Source organism: Rhinatrema bivittatum, chromosome 3 (assembly GCF_901001135.1).
Source record: "Rhinatrema bivittatum chromosome 3, aRhiBiv1.1, whole genome shotgun sequence".
Lineage (NCBI taxonomy): Eukaryota > Metazoa > Chordata > Amphibia > Gymnophiona > Rhinatrematidae > Rhinatrema > Rhinatrema bivittatum.
In genome coordinates, this window is record NC_042617.1 from 305,017,759 (window position 1) to 305,039,274 (window position 21,516).

A 21,516-nucleotide genomic window follows, 5' to 3' on the forward strand; every position below is an offset into this window, starting at 1 on the left:
AGAAGTACAGTAGTCCATAAGACTGGTGTTTAATATATGTATAATAATAACGAGGTTGTGTTTCTCAAAGTAGCTGTGCAGTTGGCAAATCTGGTGCAGATACTTGAAAGGGGTTCTTACTACCTTTGAGATGTGGGATTCTGTTGTAAGGTTGTGGTCTAGGTGAACTCCTGGACTCCTTAGTGGGTCCTTGAATTTTAAGGGGGGGTTCCTGAAAGGGAGAGAAGCAATACTAAAGCATATCGTTGTTGGCTTAGCTACAGGAGTTTGAATTTAGTGAAGTTCAGTTAAAGTTTTGTGGTTGTTGAGCCATTATACTATTGCTATTTGACATTGGTTGAGATTAGCAATGGAAAAGGATTGGTCTGAACCTGTTCTCTTCTTATTCTGTTTAATTCCTCAGGGGTCTCTGTTCTGTTACAGATTTTTGTGTTATCTGCAAAAAGGTACATTTTTCCATCTAGCTCCTTTTCATTATCACGCGTAAAGATATTGTATAGAACCGGCCCTAGGACTGGTCCCTAAGGCACTTCACAGTGAATTCTGTTTACTACTATCCTCTATCGTCAGTCACTCAACATTTTCTAATCCAGTCTACCATCTTGGAACCCAATCCTAGGCTGCTCAGTTTATTAATACATTTCCTAAGTGGACTAGTGTCAAAATCTTTGTGAAATCCAAGTAAATCACATTCAACACATGTCCTTGATCTAATTCTCTAATCACCCAAACAAAAGAAATCATGAGATTAGTTTGACACAATCTGTCTCTGGTAAAACCATGCTGCCTCCCATCCTTCAATTCACTGGATTTTAGAAATTCCACTATTCTTTCATTCAGTAGAGTCTCTTTCATTTTTCCACTATCAAGATAAGGCTAACAGCCTGTAGTTTCCAACCTCCTTTCTGTGACCTCTTTTATGTCCACATTTGCCCTTCTCTAGTCCTGGTGGGACCAAACCTGTCTCCAAAGATGTATTGAACAGGTCGCCACGTGGCTTTGTCCACTTTCAGTTTTGCTAGTGGCCCACAAACACTTTCTTCCATAAATGGTGTCTTTTCAACCCTGCTCCCATGACAACTGTGAGCAATACTTTTCCAACCCCATCTTCAGTGAAAACTGAACAGAGGTAATTATTTAGCATTTCTACTCTTTCTGCATCTTCCTCCATACATTGCTCCTTGTCTCCTCAGTCTTACAATTGCACATCTGGCTTTCCTTCTTTCCCTGACATACTTGAATAAATTCTTGTCGCTATCTTTTCTTCCATTCTTGCTTTGGCCATCCTGACTTCTTTTCCCGCTTCTTTTAGCTTTCCCAGATATTCTTTCCTGTGTTCTGCTTTTTTTGGGATCCTTTGTACATTTTGAATGCTAGTCTTTTCATGCTTACTTTTTCAGCCACCTTTTTGGAAAACCATACCGGTTTTCTTTTACGCATACTTTTATTAACTTTCCTGATATAAAGATCTGTCACCTTTGCATAAATCCTTTTAATTTAACCCACTGCTCTTCTACTTCTCCATCTTCCTACCACTTTGCCAGTCCCTTAGTAAGGTACTTCCCCATTGTACCAAAGTAGATATTTTGAAATCCAGGACTTTTCATTTTGTGTGACTCCTTTTCTCATAGTCTGTTATATCAAAACATGCTGTCTAATGATCACTGGTGCTAAATTGGGCACTTACCCAGATATTTGAAATACTATCTCCATTTGTGAGTATCAGGTTCAGTATCACCCATCCGCTCATGAGTTCCATCACTATTTGATAAAGCAGTATCCCTTAAAGTGCATCCACAATCTCTCTACTTCTTACAGATTATGCAGCAGGAATGCTCCAATCCACATATGGCAGATTAAAATTTCCAATCTGCAACATCTCTTCCTTCCTTCCCACATTTTGTATGTCTTCAGTCAGATCTATGCCCAGTTGCTCCATCTGAGTAGGAGGTCTGTAGATACACCAGTGAATCTGGGAGTGCCAGCGACTCTTTCTAAGACAACCTATAGCAGCTTCTCCCTTTCTCAGTTCTCATGCATTTCAGTTGCTTTGATATTACTTTTGATATAAAGAGCTGCTCCTCCCCCTTTTCTGTCACCTCTGTCTTTCCTAAACAGATTATAGCCCAGATTATAGTCATATTCATGAGCCTCATTGAAGTGAACAAGCACTCAGATTCAAATGCTGAGCACATCAGAGCCCGAAATGGTGCATAATGTAAGCAAATACAACTGCAGGGGGTCTCCCAAAAATGCAGAAAGCAGTGAAGCAGCATAGTAAGAGCAACAGTACACTGTGCACTGAAAACTGCGGCTACTTTGAGGCACAACATGAAGCTGGCAAGTGCTCAGCCTATAGCACAACATGTGGAAACTGTGGTAAGAAAAAACATTAGGGCAAAGTTTACAGACAAAAGCAGCAAAGGAAAATGACATCTCACATTCTTGACATAGACAATAATGACCTAAGTAGCGACTGTAACAGTGAGATCTTACCCTTGTGGAGTATAAATAAATTATAATTTTTAGATATGGCATCAGTGCAATACAAGGACAGAATTCAAAATAGTTTGTAAAACTTGTAGGCATGTGCACAGGCAAAATTTTCATTTCAGTTTGTTCATGTGTTTCATAGGTCACCTCTATTTGTTTCATTAGTTTCAAATGAAAAATTATTTTTGTTTGTTTCATTTGTGTACCATTAAAGTCAATGGGGGAAGCAATGTAGCTTATTTTGAGCTTTAAAATTGGGGGTTTTCTAATCAAGTCTAATGAAACTTGTGGATAGACAATATCAGAAGTGGGAAAGCAAGGCACCAAGACTGTGGCAAAGTGGCATCAAATGTGGCGTGAATAGGCTAAGGCACCATAAAGGGGCAAAAGGGTACCAGCAGTTGCAGTAGTTCTCCAAGGCACTGTCAGAGGTGCAAAGCAGCAGCAAGTGTCGAGAAAATCCCAAGGCTTCAAAAGAGGGCACTGATAACAGCGGCATGAACTCACAAAGGCAGCATGAAAGGGGAAAAGTGGCATGAGCATCCTAAGCCTTCATAAAGGGTGAGCAAAATATCAAAAGTGCAGACAAAACTTGGGCACCCACAGAAGGACAAAACAGCACAAAGTATGGCATAAAGACCCCAAAGCAACATGAAAGATTCAAAGCTGCCAACCGCGGTGGCAAGAACACCCCAAGGTGGTTCTCAACCTTTTGTCTGTCAGGACCCACCTGACAGATGGTTCTCACCTGCGTGACGCACTGAAACATGACAGTCACAAGACTAACTGTTAATGTACCCTTTGCATCCAAAGGAACCCCCCTGCCCCGCCCCTCAGCTATGGGTATAAAGCAGAACTAGAACATTCCCTGTACAACTTGTCATACAAAAAATGATATTATGGTGTTATCTCAGTAACAGCAACACAGACTCCCTCTACTACCAGGCGCAATAGCCCTACTTGTAAATAGACAGCAGTTCACCACCAATGCATGTCCTATTGAGAAAACACAATAGCCATGCTAGTTAAATACCTCACCTCGTTCTTACACACACACACACACAGAACTGACTTTCACCAAGTACAGAAAGACCACAAATTACAAATAGAGACAGAAACTGGAATGGAAACCCAAAAAAGCCACTCTGCATGCAATGCGAACCTGGAGAAATGGAAGCCAAGATATAGCACCTAATATACACCCAGGATCTGCAATAGTGCACACAAACTATTCCGCACAAAGTTACACCTGCATTTTGGCATGCACTCAAATTGAACAACCCTACCTATAAAAAGGCAACCCTACAAATATTAAACCAGGCCTTAAACACCAATGCACCTTCAGTTAGAAATAGATCCCCCACACAGAAATAATTGTAAAACTGTACTGATAAATGTTTCAAAACAACTTATGAACAGAACATCTAACAATTATAAACTCTTAAAATTATTAAAAATTATCCAAACACTAATAAAATATTTCAAAACAGCGGACATCACATAATACCCAATAATTAAAATGGCAGTCAAGAAAAATGAGCTTAAAAAGCCACTTTAACTTACCCTCTCCAACAGCTTTCCTACTTCTTTCCTTGCAGACCAATAGCACACACCAGAAGCAGCAGTGGCTGCTGAAGCTCTGTCCTCACCCTTAGGGACCACAGCCTATCTCTGTCTCTCTCTCACACACATGTCACACCCTCAGGACCAGTTTCTGTATCTCACAGACCAATCATCTTCCCAACCAGGCTTTCTCACACACACACACACACACACACACACACACACACACACACATACATGTCACCTTCCTCACCAGCCTCTCAATCACACAATGCTCTCTCTCTCTCTTACTAACACACAGGCTTTCAATCACTTGCATGTTCTCTCTCTGACTTATACACTGGCTGGTTGATTGTCTCACTTCCACTCCCTCCCTTCCCCAGAGCATAAATGGTAGCTGCAGCAGCCTCCTCCAACTCCCATGGCCCAAGAAAGAAGAATCCCATTGACCATGGAGGCTAACGCTGCTGTCTCCCTTGCTGATCACCGGCTGCTTCTGATTTTGCTCCAGGCCTGAGCTGTTGCTTGAGGCTGCTGCTGCTGTTGTTCAATGCAACATGGCTTTTTCTTCCTACGCATCCTGCTACACATGCACTTGCACACATCACACTTCCTCATGCCAAGGCCTCTCTCCGGTTTTCCTTTCTCCACCACCAGCAGCTCTACCAGGGCCTCTCTCTTGCCTTTATGTCTTCAACTGCTGGCCCCCTCTCTCTTTCCTTCCTTTCTTTCTTCGGCTGCAATGGCCCCCTCTGGGTCTCACCCTTTCTACCACTGCTGCCTCCACCCTCCAGGTGTGAGATCCCATCCCTTCCCTTTCATTCACCCCTCTCCCCTCCTTTCTCTCCCCACTCTGCACCATTCCTTTTGCTCATCCATCTCTCCCTCCCCCTCTCACACCGCCTTTCATTCACTCCTTTCCCCTCACATCCACCTCACTCATCCCTTTCTTCCTCTCTCATTTCTTCTTCCATTGTCTCATCCCAATCTCTCCCCTTCCTTCCGTTCCTCACCTGCTTGGTGTGATCTTGCCTCCTAGTCAGTGGCTGTGCTCCTACAGTGCCCCATTGTTCTTTTTCTATGGGTGAGGCTTGGCCCTTCCCACTTACTCACATGCTCTTCTCTTTTCCTTCCTTCCCCTCTCACCTCATCCACAACCGCTTCCCTCTCCTTCAGCCCTCCTCCACCCCCTCTTTTCCTGGCAAGCATTTGCTCTGTAGACAGAGGGTGGAAACCCAGCCAGCGCACCATTATTCTTTTTGCCAGAGGGGCCTTGTACGTCATCAAATCGTGCTGTTGCACCCGTGTGGAACTCTGCCTGCCGAACAGTCAAAAAATTGCCCTGTTCTCGTCCTGCCAGTGGGGGTGGGAACCTCACCGGCACATCTCTAAACTGTGCCATTCCCATCCTGCCGGTGGGAATGGGAACCTCACCGGCACATCTCTAAATTGTGCCGTTCTCATCCTGCCGGTGGGGGTGGGAACCTCACCAGCACATCTCTAAACCGTGCCGTTCTCGTCCTGCCGGTGGGGGTGGGAACCTCACCAGCACATCTCTAAACCGTGCCGTTCTCGTCCTGCCGGTGGGGGTGGGAACCTCACCAGCACATCTCTAAACCGTGCCGTTCTTGTCAAAAATGGAACAACCAATATAACAACATGCACTGTTTTAATTATCCACCCAAAACACACTACTTTTTGTTTTGTTTTCACATTTGCAAATCAAATAAAGACTGTATGAAAAATTCACATTATTCATTTGTCCCTGATACACTTAACTTGAAGATATACAATTCAAGAATAATGCTGGAATCAGTATTGTTGCAGGGTAGCAAGGTGCAAAGATAAAGGCCCTTACAGACTGCCAAATATAAACCTGACACTGATGTTTCAGCAGAATATCTGCTTCTAGGATCACAACAATGTTGTACTGTTGTACTGTACGAAGGCAGACGGGACGAGGAGCTCCACGGAGAACAGAAGACCTTACAAGGCTCTGGCAGGCGGGAGCCTCCAGAGGGAAGTCACCACGATGCAAGGCCAAGAACAGCCTGACGGCGCAGCCCATTATAGGGCTGAAGCAGGAAGTCCCATCCTGTGCCTGGCCCTTTAAATCTTGCAGAGAGGCGCGGCCGCGCGCCTAGGAGGATGCAGGAAGCTGTGCAGGACCGCGGACAGCGGCCTGCACCGACGTACAAAGTTGAAAGAGGCAGGGCTGGCCTGGACGCAGGCCCTGACGTCGGCAGCGGCTCCAGCCGCTGCAGGAGGCCCCAGGGGCAGCTCCAGCTGCTACTCCGACCCGGGGATGCGGCCTCCACGCCGTGAAGAAGAAGACGTCGGCGGTGTTCCCAGCCGCGCTGAGGGGGCAGAAGACCCGCGGCTCCGGCCGCGATGGAGAGGGGAATCCAGGGCGGTCTCCGGGCCGCGTGGGCAGGCTGACGGCGGCGTCCTGCTGCGTTGGCGAAGAAACAGCAACAGTAAGTGAGCCTGCTCGCAGGGGAGCCCGCGGGCGGGAACGTTCATAACAGAACTGTCTGAATCAAATGCAGATGAAATGGGTCCCAGGGACCATGCATCTCTCCCAGGGGAAAATACCAGCAAAGATGTAAATATGAATATCCAAAATGCAACAAGCATTCATTCCATCTGCCACACAAGCAATAAAGTAGTCACCCATCACTTGGAACACTTTTTCTAGAGTTACAGTTCTTGTTAAAATGTGTTTTCCTCTTTTTTTTTATTTTGTATACAATTTTATTGTGATGTAGGTTTGCAGGGAAAGGATGCTGTCCCAAATGAATATGAGGAAGGCAGTGTTATGATAGGTGGCTTCCTCTCCATTAGATGGACAAGCAGCAGTGTTCTGCAAAGAACTGAACAATGTAACATCCTCTATGGCAGTCTTCCAGCAGACCGGTGTGAAGTCAGAGGGCAGTCAGTGCTAGGGAGCAGTGACAGTAGCAGGCATGTAAATGCACTGATTTTTTGAATAATATATATATTATTAAAGATCATATGATTCTGTCTGGATTCTGCCACAAAAACACCAGCTGAATTAGAAATCTCTGTGTAGGTTACCTTTGTGCATGGTAGCTCTCATGGAACAGTGGTTCAATCCAAAACCACATTGAAATGATTGTATTGTGCTTTCAAGAAAAGCATGGCGGTAACCTGCATGGAGTGGCAGTTACAACCCTAAACACCTCGCTGGGCAGACTAGATGGACCATGTCAGTCTTTTTCTGACTGCAGCATTCTAGTAGCTGTGTCAGTCCTGGAGAAAACTAGATTTTTTGCTATCTGTGATCCCTTGTATTGGGCTAATGAAAGAATTATCTAAAGAGGCATATGAGTACATAGGTTGTGTCTTCAAATATCTAATTTCTGAGTTCTGTATCTAAGATCACAAGATCTATTGTGCTTGGTTTGGATATTTTACTGCTCTGGAGCACCATGAGAGAGCATGTGTTAAGAGTCAACTGAGTTCCATCTCCCTCCCCAGAAATCAATTTTCTCTTATTACTAGTGAATGAGAGTTATCAGATAATTCCAGATCATCAGCGATAGTCTAAGTCAGTCCTGGTTTTACTCCATTGCATCTTTGGACTTGTAGTTCCAATTTCTTTAAGAAAAGCAGGAACCACAAATTCATTCATGAAGTGAGGCAAATCTTGGACTGGCTCAACCTTTACTCAAAACTTGGAGCCATCTGGTAACACTAGCAGAACTTGGAGTTTCCAAGGTCAAGAACAAGGTCAGGCAAATAAATGAATGCATGAGAGGTTTGGTCAGGACAGATGGGAATAATTTTCCATTTTGGTTTGGTCTCCTATCTGATTGAATCCTTGAACTGCATGCTTCAGTTGTATCATATCATAAACTATTTGACTGAAGAAAACTGTCCCAAAAGCTGGTAGCATTTCACCGCAGATCCATTTTGATGGTATCATACCTTGTCTTCCCTTCTTTTGCCCGATCTGAAAATGTTTCCTTCTTATTTGTGCAGGTTTCATCTCAAAAAGTCTGGAGAGCAGGAAAAGTTCTTTGTACTCACCTGCTAGGTCTGACTCCATCCCTCATACGGAACCGAAAACATCACCTCCGGAGCTATAGGTACCTCTATTATCCTCCTTAGGACTTTTCTGATTAGCAATAAGATGGAATATGTCCTTGCTCACAGAGGATTCTGGATATGAGAACTATTTCTTTGGAATCTCTATAATTTTATGAATTCTGTAGATTAGAAATGTTTTTTTCTGCTGAAATTAAAAGGGAGAAGGCAGACTAAAGAATATTCTAGAGGGGAGCTTCTGAACTCAGAGAAGGAAGGTCTAATCTTATCTGAATTTTTATTTCGTGCCTTTCTGATCCACCAAAAAGACCATCCAGTGTGGTTCACAGCATCATAAAATACATAATCAAATACATATTACAAATTAATACCTTTAAAATACAAAATATAATAAATAATACATAATAAAAAATATAACAAAATAATATTGATACAGTCCCTGGCTCAGTGGCAAAATTCCAATAAACTCTCATTGGGGAAGCACACTTCTCTCTTTACAATCTAAATTAACATCAATATATTTAAACAAAATTACATCAATATATAAAAAAACCCTACAGCAGGCTGACTCCTGCCCCTCTCTCATTCCTATCCCATTCTCAGTGAAGGATGGAGACAGACTGCATTAACAAACTATAACAAAACAGCAATAAAAAATCTCCCCCCCCACCAAACCCAAACATAATTTAAAGCTCCGCAATAGTCCTCCCATCTACTCTTCCTTGCTCACTGCCTCGACAAGAGCTAGAATACTCTGTTGGACCTTTAATTTGAAAACCTGGCCTGATATACAGGTTTTTTGCCCCTCTGTTTCACCAGATGTTCTCATTTCTCATCTTTGGTTGCATAATGGCTGCAATATGCCAACTCTGGATGGCCCTTTGAGTAATAACATCATTGGGGCCAGATAATATCACCCATGGAGGGAGCCGAACCTCAACATCACAGTTGTGTGGCTAAGAATCAGGTCTAGGCAGGCAAGCTCCAGGGGGGCCCCATCAAGTGGGAGATGTCAGTCTTACCTCCTACTTGCAACCGTATTGTACCTCCGATTTCTCTGCTCTTCACCAAGGGGAGTTCACCTTCAGAAGAGGCAGAGCGTTGACATCACCATGGAGTGGCTGAGGGAGTAGTATTTAAAGCAGACTTGGATGGTATCTTTTCTTCACCAAGGGGAGTTCACCTTCAGAAGAGGCAGAGCAGAGTTCACCTTCAGAAGAGGCATCTCCTTGCTGGGTCCCCTCAGGGCAAGCCCTGAGGGGACCCAGCAAGGAGATGCCACTCCTACCCTTGCTTGCAGCTGCTTTGTCCCTCCACTCCCGTCTGTCATATGTTCAAGTTGGCAGTGCCACTAATCACCAAAGAAGCTCACAGGTAGATGGGTTCTGATTTATCCCAACTTTCCCAGTACCACCATTCCATACTTATCAGCTCCAAGAGCTAGTTTCCTGAAAAGATACCATCCAAGTCTGCTTTAAATACTACTCCTTCAATGACCACTGCTGGAGATGAGCAACCTGCAAGATTACAATTACATGGAACACATTTCTAGCTATGTAAAACATGCAAGGTCGTGCATTTGGGTTGCAAAACCCAAGGAAGCAGTATAGTTTAGGGCTTAAAGTTCTTCTGTGCACAAAACAAGATCTCGCAGAAAGAAGGTGATTATGTCTGTGGTGAAATCTCATTTGAAGTACTGTGTGCGATTCTGGAGACTGCACCTTCAAAAGGATATCAAATAAATAGGGTTTATCCAGAGAGTGGCTACTAAAATGGTCAGCTTTCTTCACCGTAAAGCATATAGGGCTACTACTTCTAACGAATCAAGCTAGATATTTCACTTGGATGCAGCTCCATCACTGCTCTCTACATTAAAGGTGGGGGTGGAAGGGAAATAGAACCAAGAGCTAAGAGAAACAGATAAGTATGAGAGAAAAAATGTGTGAAGCTTGCTGGGCAGACTGGATGGGCCATTTGGTCTTCTTCTGCCGTTATTTCTATGTTTCTATAGTTAAAGATGTAAACATGTATATCCTTGAGGGAAAGAGGAGATATAAAAGAGATTAAATATCCAATGCAATCAACAAAAAGGAAGCTCTGGAATGAAGAGTCATGGGATGAGAGTAGGAGGAGTAATCTAAGGAAATATTTATTTACAGAAAGGGTGGTGGACCTATGGAATGGCCTTCCAGTGGAGGTGGTGGAGACAAGGACAGTATCAGAATTCAAGGAAACATGTGTTATGTTTCGGTGGTTTAGTGTGCCCATGAGTCTCAGCCTGACCCAGACCTTCTGAGCGGAGCCAAGGGTTGACGGTGGCCCCGCATGGCTAATGGTCTACCCTCCGCCAGGCCGCAAGCTCCCATGGCCAAACATCCGAAGATGTTGGAAGGTGAATGGTCCTCCGACCATTCCGGGCCCTTTCGGATCTGCTGCGAGCAGCATGAAGCAGCAGGCCTGGCCTGAGGTTGAGGGCAGACGGGCCTTGACATGAAGACATGACTGTGGATTGATGTGACGGCATCCAGACGAAGACAGTGGGTTGATGCAACTGCATCCTTGGACGACACTTGGGCTGAAGACATGACACCAGGGCTATGAATACGTGACACCAGGATCGATGCAGATGGCATCACAGACGAGACACTTGGGATCGATGCGGACGGCATCGCAGACGAGAGATTTGGGATCCACATGGCAACACAAGGCATGGACATTGGCACTGTCTCTCAGGGCGCCCTACTCAGGCCACCCGCGGGACTGAGTCGCGGACCACCCTGTCCGTTACGCGCCCTACACAGCCCTTGCAGACTGGTCACGGACCACGACGGGAGCGGGACAGCACAGGAACACACATCAGGACTTGATGGCTCAGGAGCACAGGACAACCGTCCACCGGCAGGCAGTCCACCCAGGAGTACTGCATCTGAGGGACCCCCGGCCTCCCGGTACCAGAAGGCTCGAGAGCGAAGACGAGGCGTGGCGAAGGCAAGAACATCAGGGAAGGCAGGAACACTGGGACGTAGAAGATAACGAAGACACCAGGACACCTGGACATGGACCTCAGGCACGGAGACATGACATGGCAGACGAGAAGACATCATGATGAGGAGCTCCACAAAACATGAAGACCTTACAACCAGCTCTGGCAGGCAGGAGCCTCCAGAGCGAAGACTCACGACGATGCAAGGCAACAGAGCAGCCCTTTATAGGGCTGGAGGCAGGAAATAGTCCCAAGGTGGGGCCCAGACCCTTCCTGTGTCTGGCCCTTTAAATATAGTAGAAAGACGCGGCCACACGCCTAGGGAGAAGAAGCAGAGGCTGTGCAGGACCCTGGCCAGCGGCCTGCACAGCATCTGTGCGTCAGACGCTAGGAGAGGCAGGGCTGAGCCTGAGAGCAGGCTCCAACGTCGGCAGCGGCTCCAGCCGCTGCGGGAGGCCCCGGGGGTGGCTCCTGCCACTAATCCAGCCCGGGGCTGCGGCCTGAGCGCCGCGAAGATGCTGATGACAGCAGGGGCACTCCCAGCCCCGAGGGAAGCCGCGGCTCCGACCGCGGAGCTGAAGATGAAGCAGGACGGCCTCCTGGCCGCGTGGGCAGGCCGACAGCGGCGTCCTGCCGCGTCGGCGAAGAAAGGCAGCGTGGGGTAAGTCAGTGCCTGCTCACGGGGGGACCCGCGGGCAGAGCTAGTTCATAACAACATGGAACAACCACAGGGGATCTCTGAGGGAGAGGAAGGGGCTCTGAAGCTGAACAGGAGAAGTGGATGGGCAGACTTGGTGGACCATATGGTCTTTATCTGCTGCCATGTTCTGTCTTTGTGGAAGGAGATTTATGTATTTATTTTTTTTAATTGATATATCATGAATTACAAAACATGTTCTAGGTGGCATACAATCTTTTACATTTACATCAGTAAATACAAGACAAAACTTAAAATATCAAACTAATAGCATTTACATAAAACATCTTACAGTAAGATTCTAAGTTATGCTATCATTAAAAGTTTCCAAATGCTTCAGTGAAAAGAGATTGTGATGACTCTAAATTATGTGCTTTTCATATCAGCTGTACTGAACTAAAGGTGAGCAGCTGGGCTGGATGAGAAGAGGATGACAGTCAGGAAAGCAGGCTGCGGCCCTTGTAAATGATCTTCATATCCCATTATCCTGTCAAGACCTGTGATGTCACAATCCCAGCTCCCTTCAAGACTGGTGATATCAAACTCCCAGCTAACTCCAAATCTGGTGATGTCATAAGTCCCAGCCTCTTCCAAGATTGGTGATGTCACAAGACCCTGGTTCCTCTATGACACTGTACACTTTCACAGTGTCTTTTGGGAAACACCATTGTCATTCAGGCAGAATGCAATGTAGAAAAGACATTAAATGCAGGGCTGGATCAGCTTGTTAAGCCTAACCTGATAAATTCACCATATTTAAAATCACTTTTAAGTGACTTCCCCTCTTCTCCTCCACCTTCAATGAATAAATAATTAACAATCCAGCTCCCACCTTTGCTTCTTGTTCTGTTTTTCACAGGTCTTGCTGCTCAGGGAAGGAACTTGTTGATTGGTTGATCAGTGCCAGTCCTACCATCCAGTCCCGGAGCCAGGCTGTAGGGATGTGCCAGGTGTTGGTGGATGAAGGCAGTCTAGCTCATGGTAAGACTACGCCAGTGCATCCAACCTTCAGGATTTGTTCTGTGGGACATTAGGGAACATAAGTGTTGTGAATGTGGGAGAAGTCATAAATGAACCCTAGCAAAATCCACTGAATTGCTTGGAGCAGGGCGGAAAATGTTCATTTCTTTGCCCAGAACACGGAGCTGTCCTCCAAAATATAGGATGGTTGACCAGCTTATGTTAACCTTTCAACTCTGAAATTGCTCACAAGGGGAAATCTGTGAGCTGAAAATCTGCAGACAAGAAAAGTAAATAAAGCAGACGCCACAAGAGACTTCCCAGGTTTTATGAAATGACTTTTCTCATCAGCTCTTAACCTCTCAGCAGCAAAAACAGTTCCTTAAAAAAAGTTGGGGTTTTTTTTTTGTTTTTTTTGCTGAATCAAGAGCAATAAAGTGACCTTTCGCTCTAGGTTCATAAACACTTGCTTCCCATTATTTGCTTTCAGTGAATCTTTACTCACAACAGTCAGGTTATTTCTTCTGCCACTTTTTATTCACCCTACCCAGAGTTAGGGCTGGGAAACTCCAGATTTTCTTGCTGGCTAAGGTCTCCTGCCAAACCAAGCCCCACAGTGATGTTCTTCTGCCATCAGTAGTATGTTTCTGTAGCAGCACCTGCCTTCACTCTCTCCCTGGATCCTGGAAGCAAGGCCAGCAGAACTCATTTTTACAACAAGCAGGGTGTGGAGGAAAAAACAATGTCTGCCAGGAGCAGCCACAGTACTTAAAGACAGAAAAATGAAACCCTAAGAAAACAACATATTTATTTATTATATACTGACATTTGATCTGAGATATCACATTGGTTTACATTCAGGTACTGCAGGTATTTCCCTATCCCCAGAGGGCTTACAATCTAAATTTTGCACCTGAGGCAATGGAGGGTAAAGTGACTTGCCCAAGGTCACAAGGAGCAACAGCAGGGCTTGAACCCTGGTCCTTCGTAGCCCACTGCTCTAACCACTAGGCTATTCCTCCTCCCTATTATATAATGCACACTATTGTGGTGTGGTTGGCATCCAGAGCTCTCAGGAACATCTGTGCCCTCAATTCATACCCGTGCCTCTTAGGGACAATCCTCACCCTCAGTTCATGTCCTGAGGATGTAACCAGTGCTTGAGACACGTAGGGACAGCCCATACCTCTTAGAATGTGCAGCACTGGTGTAGGAAGCAGACAGCATATACAGAAGATGGAAGCCATGGAAATCCATGCCGATAAACACTGTATAAATATTTATCACCCCTCCCTGTTCCCATGCCCCTTGCCTCTCTTCTCCTCATCTTCTGGGTTTATTTTAAGACCCTGTCTGTGCTGGTTTTGATTTATAGTTCCTGTTCTTCTTCCTCAGGCCACATGGGTATGACTTTGCACTGCCACAGGTTTGGCTATGAAGTCACATATAAAAGCCTGTAGAGACTGGAGAGAGGGGCACTATTTGAGTGTAAGAGGAGATTTCTGAATGGAGGGCTGGCAGTCTTTGGTACCAAGGAAGAGTGGTTTGTTTTTCAGTGGTGGGAGCAGGAGGTAGTGCCTCTTAATGGTGAAATCCAGATTTCTCCTGTCATTTGTTTTACAAGTAGTACATTGTTTAATAAGTGTCAGACTCTGTTCTAGCTATTAGAATTCTTTATAAAAAAAATTATATATATCTGGCTACTTACAACCAAAGGTTTACAATTTATGAATTAATAATTATAATCGAGGGGAAGGAAAAGCTTTCCTAAGACACAAAGCAAGATATTTAAATATATGCAGCCATGCACGCAGACCCATATACACACACACAAACACTTCGAGGCCAGTTTTAAAAAAATGGCTAGAACAGATTGTTTATCTGGCTGAAGTTAGCCGGATAAGTTATCAGGGATATTCAGCGGGATAAACATCCCGCTGAATATCCTCAAATAAATAACCAGCTATCTTTGAATATTTCTGTTTAGGTTTAAAGTTATCCAGTTAAAAGAAGCCAGATATCTTTAAGCTTATATGGCCATATTCAAAGAGTATGACCACATACGCACCGACACATTTAAAAAAAAAAAAAAAGACTGGGTCATGGCCATGCCCCCCCCCCCACCCCCCCATAGTGGATTTCAAAAACTGAGCCAGTGGGCCTATGCCCCCTCCCGAAACTTCCCGAAATTTTGCAAAAACGTGCTAGGCCTAAAGGCCTGAAAAAGTGAACCAGCCTCCTTCCTTGGCGATTCAAATGTTCTAACTTGGTAGGGGGTACTCATCCCCTCCAAGGCAACCCTAAGCCTACCTCCTTGGCCTTGGCCAGCATCCCCAAATGGTGACGGCTGCCGTGGCTGCGGTACAAGCCTACCACTCTCAGCAGAATCAATCTTTGCTTCGTCAGCAGCAACTGAACCTCCTCCTCGGGCCTTTTGGCCTGACACCTTTTTACCATATTTAGGGAAACTTGGAGTGGAGGGCGTGGGCCCACCAGCATGATTTTGAAATCCACTCTAAGGGGAGGAAGGCCATGGCCACTGGCCCGGATGTATCTGTGCTTATGTGGCTCTATCAGGAGTAGGCAGTTCTAGTCCTGGGGTGCCACAAATAGGTTGAGTTTTCAGGATATCCACAATTAATATGCATGAGGTATTTTTATTTATTTAGAGCAGTACAACAAAAAGGAATAGGCACCAGTACATAATATCATCAAACCAAAACCCTTAAGAAGCAAAGGCAGAGTCAAAAAGTAAAACTTTTAGATCCTTATGGAAGATGAGATAACTCCCTTTGTCTCACAAAATTTCAGGATCAGCCACTCAAAACTCCCTTTGTCTGGTTTCTTTTAAATGCAACTTTTTTACAGACAGGACTGTTAACAGTCGCGCTGTTGCAGATCGCAATGTTCGAGCAAGAGTATAGTATGTCAGAGCAGAGCAAAAATATTATGAGCCGCGTCTGCCAATGGCTTGAAAACAATTGCTATAATTTTAAATTGTAACCTCTGAAGCACCAGGAAGCCCAGTGTAAGACCTGTAGACATGGTGCAATATGATCAAAGTGCGATATCCCAGCAATGAAATACGCTGCTGCATTTTAAGCCAGCTGCAGGATCTGAATTGATGATTGTGGAAGACCTAAATAAAGGGAATTAAGTAGTTCTTATGAGAAAGAGCTAGAACCTGCACTACCAGATGAAAATAAATAACTGAAAAATAGAGTTTACCCCATCGTAGCAACCTGAGCTTGTAAAATATAACCTTTCCTACAGCTATTACCTGAGATGTAACTGTCAAGGGGGAGTCAGGGATGATTCCCGATAACGTAAATCAGTGACAGTAGGAATCTCAATGTCAGCCTCTATTCTGTGCAACTATATCTTGTGCATATTCCTTGTGGATGTGCTGAAAACCAGACCTGATTGTAACACTTCAGGACCGGTGTTGCCTAACCCTGGGTCCTGAAGTTTAATGTTATCTGGGAAACGTGTTCCTGGATAACTTTAACCCTGCTCCTGGGGCTGGCTAGAGTTAGCTGAAAAACGTATTTGGTAAACTCCAAATATTGGAGCTAGGCAGATAAGTTTCCCAGCTAACTGATCCCCACCCCCAAAAAGCATCTTTCTTATCTGGATAAATTGTAACCAGATAATGACTTATTTGGCAAAAAGTTAGCCGGATAAGTTCCTCAAATATTCAAAAGTCGATATTTAACTCACAAGTTATCTGGCTAAATACCTTTGAATACTGACTTCCTTGGGTACAAACCTCTACATATGTCAACACCCCAGAACAAAGCAAGCACAAACGTGCACAACCCCATCCATGCACACATTTACACATGCACTGGGGGATACGCGTATACCCACATACACATATGTGAATCTGCATAGAATAGGAGCTAACTTTTATTTTTTTTTTTACTGCCTTTCTTCATGCTGCAGTGAGACAGGAGCTGAATTTTCAGGACAAGGATTCGCAGTTTTACCGCTTCGTGGGGGCGGAGCTGCTGGCAGAGCAGACAATGAATGGGAGGGACTCAGAGGAGGAGCTGCAGGAGTCATTGGCCTTCCTGGCCTTGCTGGGACCGGATGCGCTGCTTACCATGATACTGCGCAAACCGTAAGTTTGGCACTGGGAGATGGTCAGCCGGTCACAACTGTCCATTCCAACATCGATGGCTTTGTTAATGGTGGCAGATAAAGGCTTTTCAGCCTTTTTAAGGCTTCTGTCTCAGGGTTTCAGTTCATGTGTTCATTTAAATATTCTGCAGGTGTAGGGATCCCTCCTGTGCAGCTGCTTCAGTCCCATGACCCTAAAGCCATTCCAGCATATTTCATTATCTTTCCAAAAATAAGGCATTTATTTATTAAATGTATTTCTTTAATTTATCGCCTATGCATAATGGTTCTGGGCGAAGCACTGAGTATGCCCTTACTCATCCTACCCCAGTGCTCTTCCCCCACCACCCAGTGCTCTTCCCCCACCACCCACCACCCTGACTCATCCGCTCACTCGTTCTCCCCTTGTGCAACTCTCCATCCTCACTCTTCCTCCCTCAGTGACCCCCTTCTTGTCTCATTTATCTTCCCCCCCCCCCATGCATTCACTGAGTTAATAGTGGCAACAGTGACAGCCTTGAAGTGGAGCCCATTAACCTGCAACCTAGGTTTCCTTCAGAAGATCACCTCATAGTGGCCAGTTTTTATTTGGCCTCTCCCCCTTTCCCCAAATTGCCCGCTGCCACCACATGTCTTTTTTTTTCTTACGGTAGGAGCCAGTCCTAGGCCCTACTCTGTAGTCCTCATCAGCAACAGATTGTGAAGTGCAAGGTGAGAACTGAGCCAGCAGGCATGCTCTGCTCTCAGGGCCCACCTTTTTATGGCTGCCTGAGGGGAAGGAGAGTCTGGGGAGCAAAGCACACGCGCTTGTTCAGTTCCCAGCAACCGTTTCCTCACGAATGATCACTGCTGCTGTCAACCCAGTGGGGTCTAGGACGGCTCCTTTTGCAAGAAGACAAGCCTGAGGTGGCGGCAGCAATTTGGGGAAGGGGGAGAGGGAACAAATTGCTAGGGATTCTATCTCTATGATAGAGGAATCGGATTTCTACTTGTAAATGTAGCCCTTCTGTTTCCCTCCTAATGCAATCCTAGCTTCTGCTACTTACTGTCCTTTCCTGCTCCTCTCTTTCTACTCAGCAGTTCCTCTGTATATTGCTCCTGCTTTTCCCCTGTCTGCACCTCTCTCTCTCTCCTTAGCAGTTCCTATATCTGTTTATTGCCCTTGCTTATACCCTGCCTGCCCCTCTCTTTTCCGCAGTCCCTGTATGTTTTTTTTAATTGCTTCTGCTTTATTCCACCTCCCTTTTATCTATGGTCCCTCTTTGTATTCTGCATTTACATAAAAACATAAAATATGATGGTAGAGAAGGACAGGAGGGCCCATTTTGTCTGCCTATTTATATTCCTGGTGCAGTGCCATAGACCCTTATTGATCTCTTGTTTTCTATTCACTTCTTTGAATATCCCAGGCTTTATCGCTGGCTTTTTCCCCTCATCTCCATTAAGGGGCTGTTCTAAACATCCACTACCCTATCCATAAAGAAATATTTTCTGATGTTGCTCGGAGACTACATGTTTAAGTCTCATACTATAACCTGTTATTCTGGGGGATTGTTTCCTTTGAAATATAGATTTGCTTCTGTTCATTTATACATTTGAGGTATTTGCATGCCTCTATTCCTCTTCTCTTTCTTCTCCTCTGGGGCATTCATATTTAGGTCCTTAAGTCTCATCTCATAGGAATTTTGGTGCAGACCCTGCACCATTTTAATAGCCTTTCTCTGGACCGCCTCCACCCTGTAGTATGGCCTCCAGAAGTGGACACGAGGTCTCACCAGTGACCTGTACAGAGGCATTATCACCTTCCTTTTTTCCTACTTGTTATGCCTCTCTCCATGTATCCCAGCATCCTTTGGCTCTGGCCACTTTCTTATCTCACTGATCCACTGGCATGAGATCATCAGACATCATCATCAACTTGAAGTCTCTCTCCTGGTCGACGCACATCCGTAACTTACCTTCCATCGCGTATGGCTCCCTTGGATCTCTGCACCTCTTCCCAAATGCACGATTCCGCACACCAGTCTATGGAATATTGAAAAGAGTTATATAAAAGGGATTGATGTCTGACTGTTTGTAGGCACGATAACTCTCCAAAAAGGGGACAGAAATTCACCCAAATTTGGCGAGCAGAAAGAAAATGTGAATATCTCAGACAAGTTTGAAAACCATAAACATCAGATCAGTGTGTTTTCAGAGAGCCAAACTATCAACAAAATCCCCATTGCTTTCTATAGAAAACTGTTAGAAAGGGTTAGAATTGTTAGAATGCTGACCAGCGCTCCATTCCAAATGCCCCCCCCCCCCCCCTTCCAGCACTGACACAGAGCAACACAGGCAGAGCGAGTCAGGCTAAAATAAGTGGAGCAACTGGTGAAGGGTAGCATAAAAAGGTGTTTTCAAAGCCACTTCTCCCATATGTCCAAAGTACACACCCTCCACACCCCCATACTGCCCCCCCCCCACCCATCATACACCTCCCATACTACTCCCACACAGACAGACTTCACGCACACACCCCACCTCCCCACCATCCCCCAAACACACACATCCATACACATATCCCATCCCCACACATCCCCACCCACACACCCCTCAACACATCTCACACAATTCACACATACCTCCCACATACACCCCACACCCATTTCTACCCCATACATTCCACACACCCCTAAATACCCTCACATACATTTAAACACACACACACACACACACACACACAAACCACAACCCCCAACTGAAAAACATATTCCCACGCACAAACACATCTGCTCACACACCCCCCTGCACTCATCCATGAATATTTTCACATTCCTACAGCCCTGCTGCCCACACAAACCCACACACACAACTGCACCCCTCCACACAAACAGGGAAAATAACTGACAAAGCTTCCCAATTCACATCCCCAACACTAATAACAGATATACCCCCATATACGCGCGCACACACACACACACACACACACACACACACACACACACGTACCCAACTATACCCCCACAACCAAACCCTTCATCTGCATACACACAGACATACCCTTCATAATTGATACACCCCAGAACTCCCCTTATACATACAATCTTATCACGTTACAGAACATACACACACACTCAAACACACACATCCAGACCTACATACCCCCATACACCCATCTGCTCCTACACCCGAAACAGATTCTCCCACAAGCACAACCCCTATATTCACAACTAATATACACACAACCTCCCCAAACACAGCCATCACCCACATTAATACAACCCCCAATCCACAAATACGCTCCACAAACATTACCTTATAATCACATCTGCTTCCTACAAGCATACAGCCATGTCACCATAAAAAACACATCTCGCAACCCCTATATGTACACAATCTTTCCACAAACCCTTCCTACCCGCCCCAAAATGCACACCCCCACACACATCCATTCCCTCTATACCTCCTATACTACACACTACCCTTTACCCTCACATACACAATTCCACATTCTCAAAAACACATCTCTAACACATATACCTTCCCTACATTTGCACACAAATCCTCCACACACTATCCCAACTATTCTTACACACACTCCATCTATATATATCCCTCTCATACATCCATACCGTCCATACCCTCAATTCCCCTCAACACACACACCCACACACATACACACCTCTTCTACAAATTTATGTCAGAAAGCATTCCCAAAGCTATGCCTATGCATGCTTTCCCTACTTGTTTGGATTAAATCTTAACTCCCAGGCAACCAACTACTTTTCAAGCTTTCTGAGATCCCGTCTCATTCTGTCTGCTTCTTCAGGGGTGTCCACTCTGTTGCATGTCAGAGTGTCATCTTCAAAAAGACAAACTTTTCCCATTAATCCCTCTACAATATACTGCTTATGAAGATATTGAACAGAACTAGCTCCAGGGGCAGATTCATGAGGCACTCCACTAAGCACCCTTCTTTTCTCAATGTGAATTCCATTTACCGTCACCCATCCAGTTTCTAATCCATTCCATCACCTTAGCACTCACTCCCATGCTGCTCATTTTATTTTTTATTTATTTATTTATTTAAAGTTTTTCTATACCGGCATTCGCGATGGGTATTGCATCATGTCGGTTTACAATTAACAAGTGAAGAGGTAACAAGAGGTCATAAATAACAATAAATAAATAATAATAAATAACAATAAATAACATAAATTATAAAGGTAGTAGTAATAGTAAAACAATATACAAGTGAAAGTTAAGAGTTGCAGTTACAATAAAACAAGGGAGTAATATAACTTGGAACAGAGAAAAGAAGCAGGGGTTTTAACTAGATACACATGATACATATATGATACATATATCCATATATATACATATATTTTATTTATAAGCCTCCTTTTCAGGACTGTATGAAACTTTCACTGAAATCCAGATACACCACCTCCAGAGTACGTTCATGATCTAATTCTCTGGTCACTTAAAGAATTTGTTCAGATTTGTTTGGTAAAATCATGCAGTCTCTGAGCTAGCATCCTGTTGAATTTGATTGCCGTCCTTTCCTTCTGAAGCGTCTCTATTAATTTGGCTAACTGGCTTGAATTTCCATCGAATAGTGAAAGGTTTGCTTTGTCTTTTGAAA

The 21,516-nt window shown here is 44.8% G+C and overlaps 1 protein-coding gene across 3 annotated transcripts in view; it reads left to right on the top strand.

The window, feature by feature from the left end:
- The window catches only part of RAPGEF3 (Rap guanine nucleotide exchange factor 3), a 244,424-nt gene that overhangs the window by 91,722 nt on the left and 131,186 nt on the right, over window positions 1-21,516 (top strand). For all 3 annotated transcript variants that reach the window (XM_029595109.1, XM_029595110.1, XM_029595111.1), the window contains 3 exons: window positions 8,062-8,168; window positions 12,667-12,788; window positions 16,713-16,890. In XM_029595109.1, the coding sequence (XP_029450969.1) occupies window positions 8,062-8,168; window positions 12,667-12,788; window positions 16,713-16,890 (407 nt within the window). The remainder of the gene's footprint in view (window positions 1-8,061; window positions 8,169-12,666; window positions 12,789-16,712; window positions 16,891-21,516) is intronic.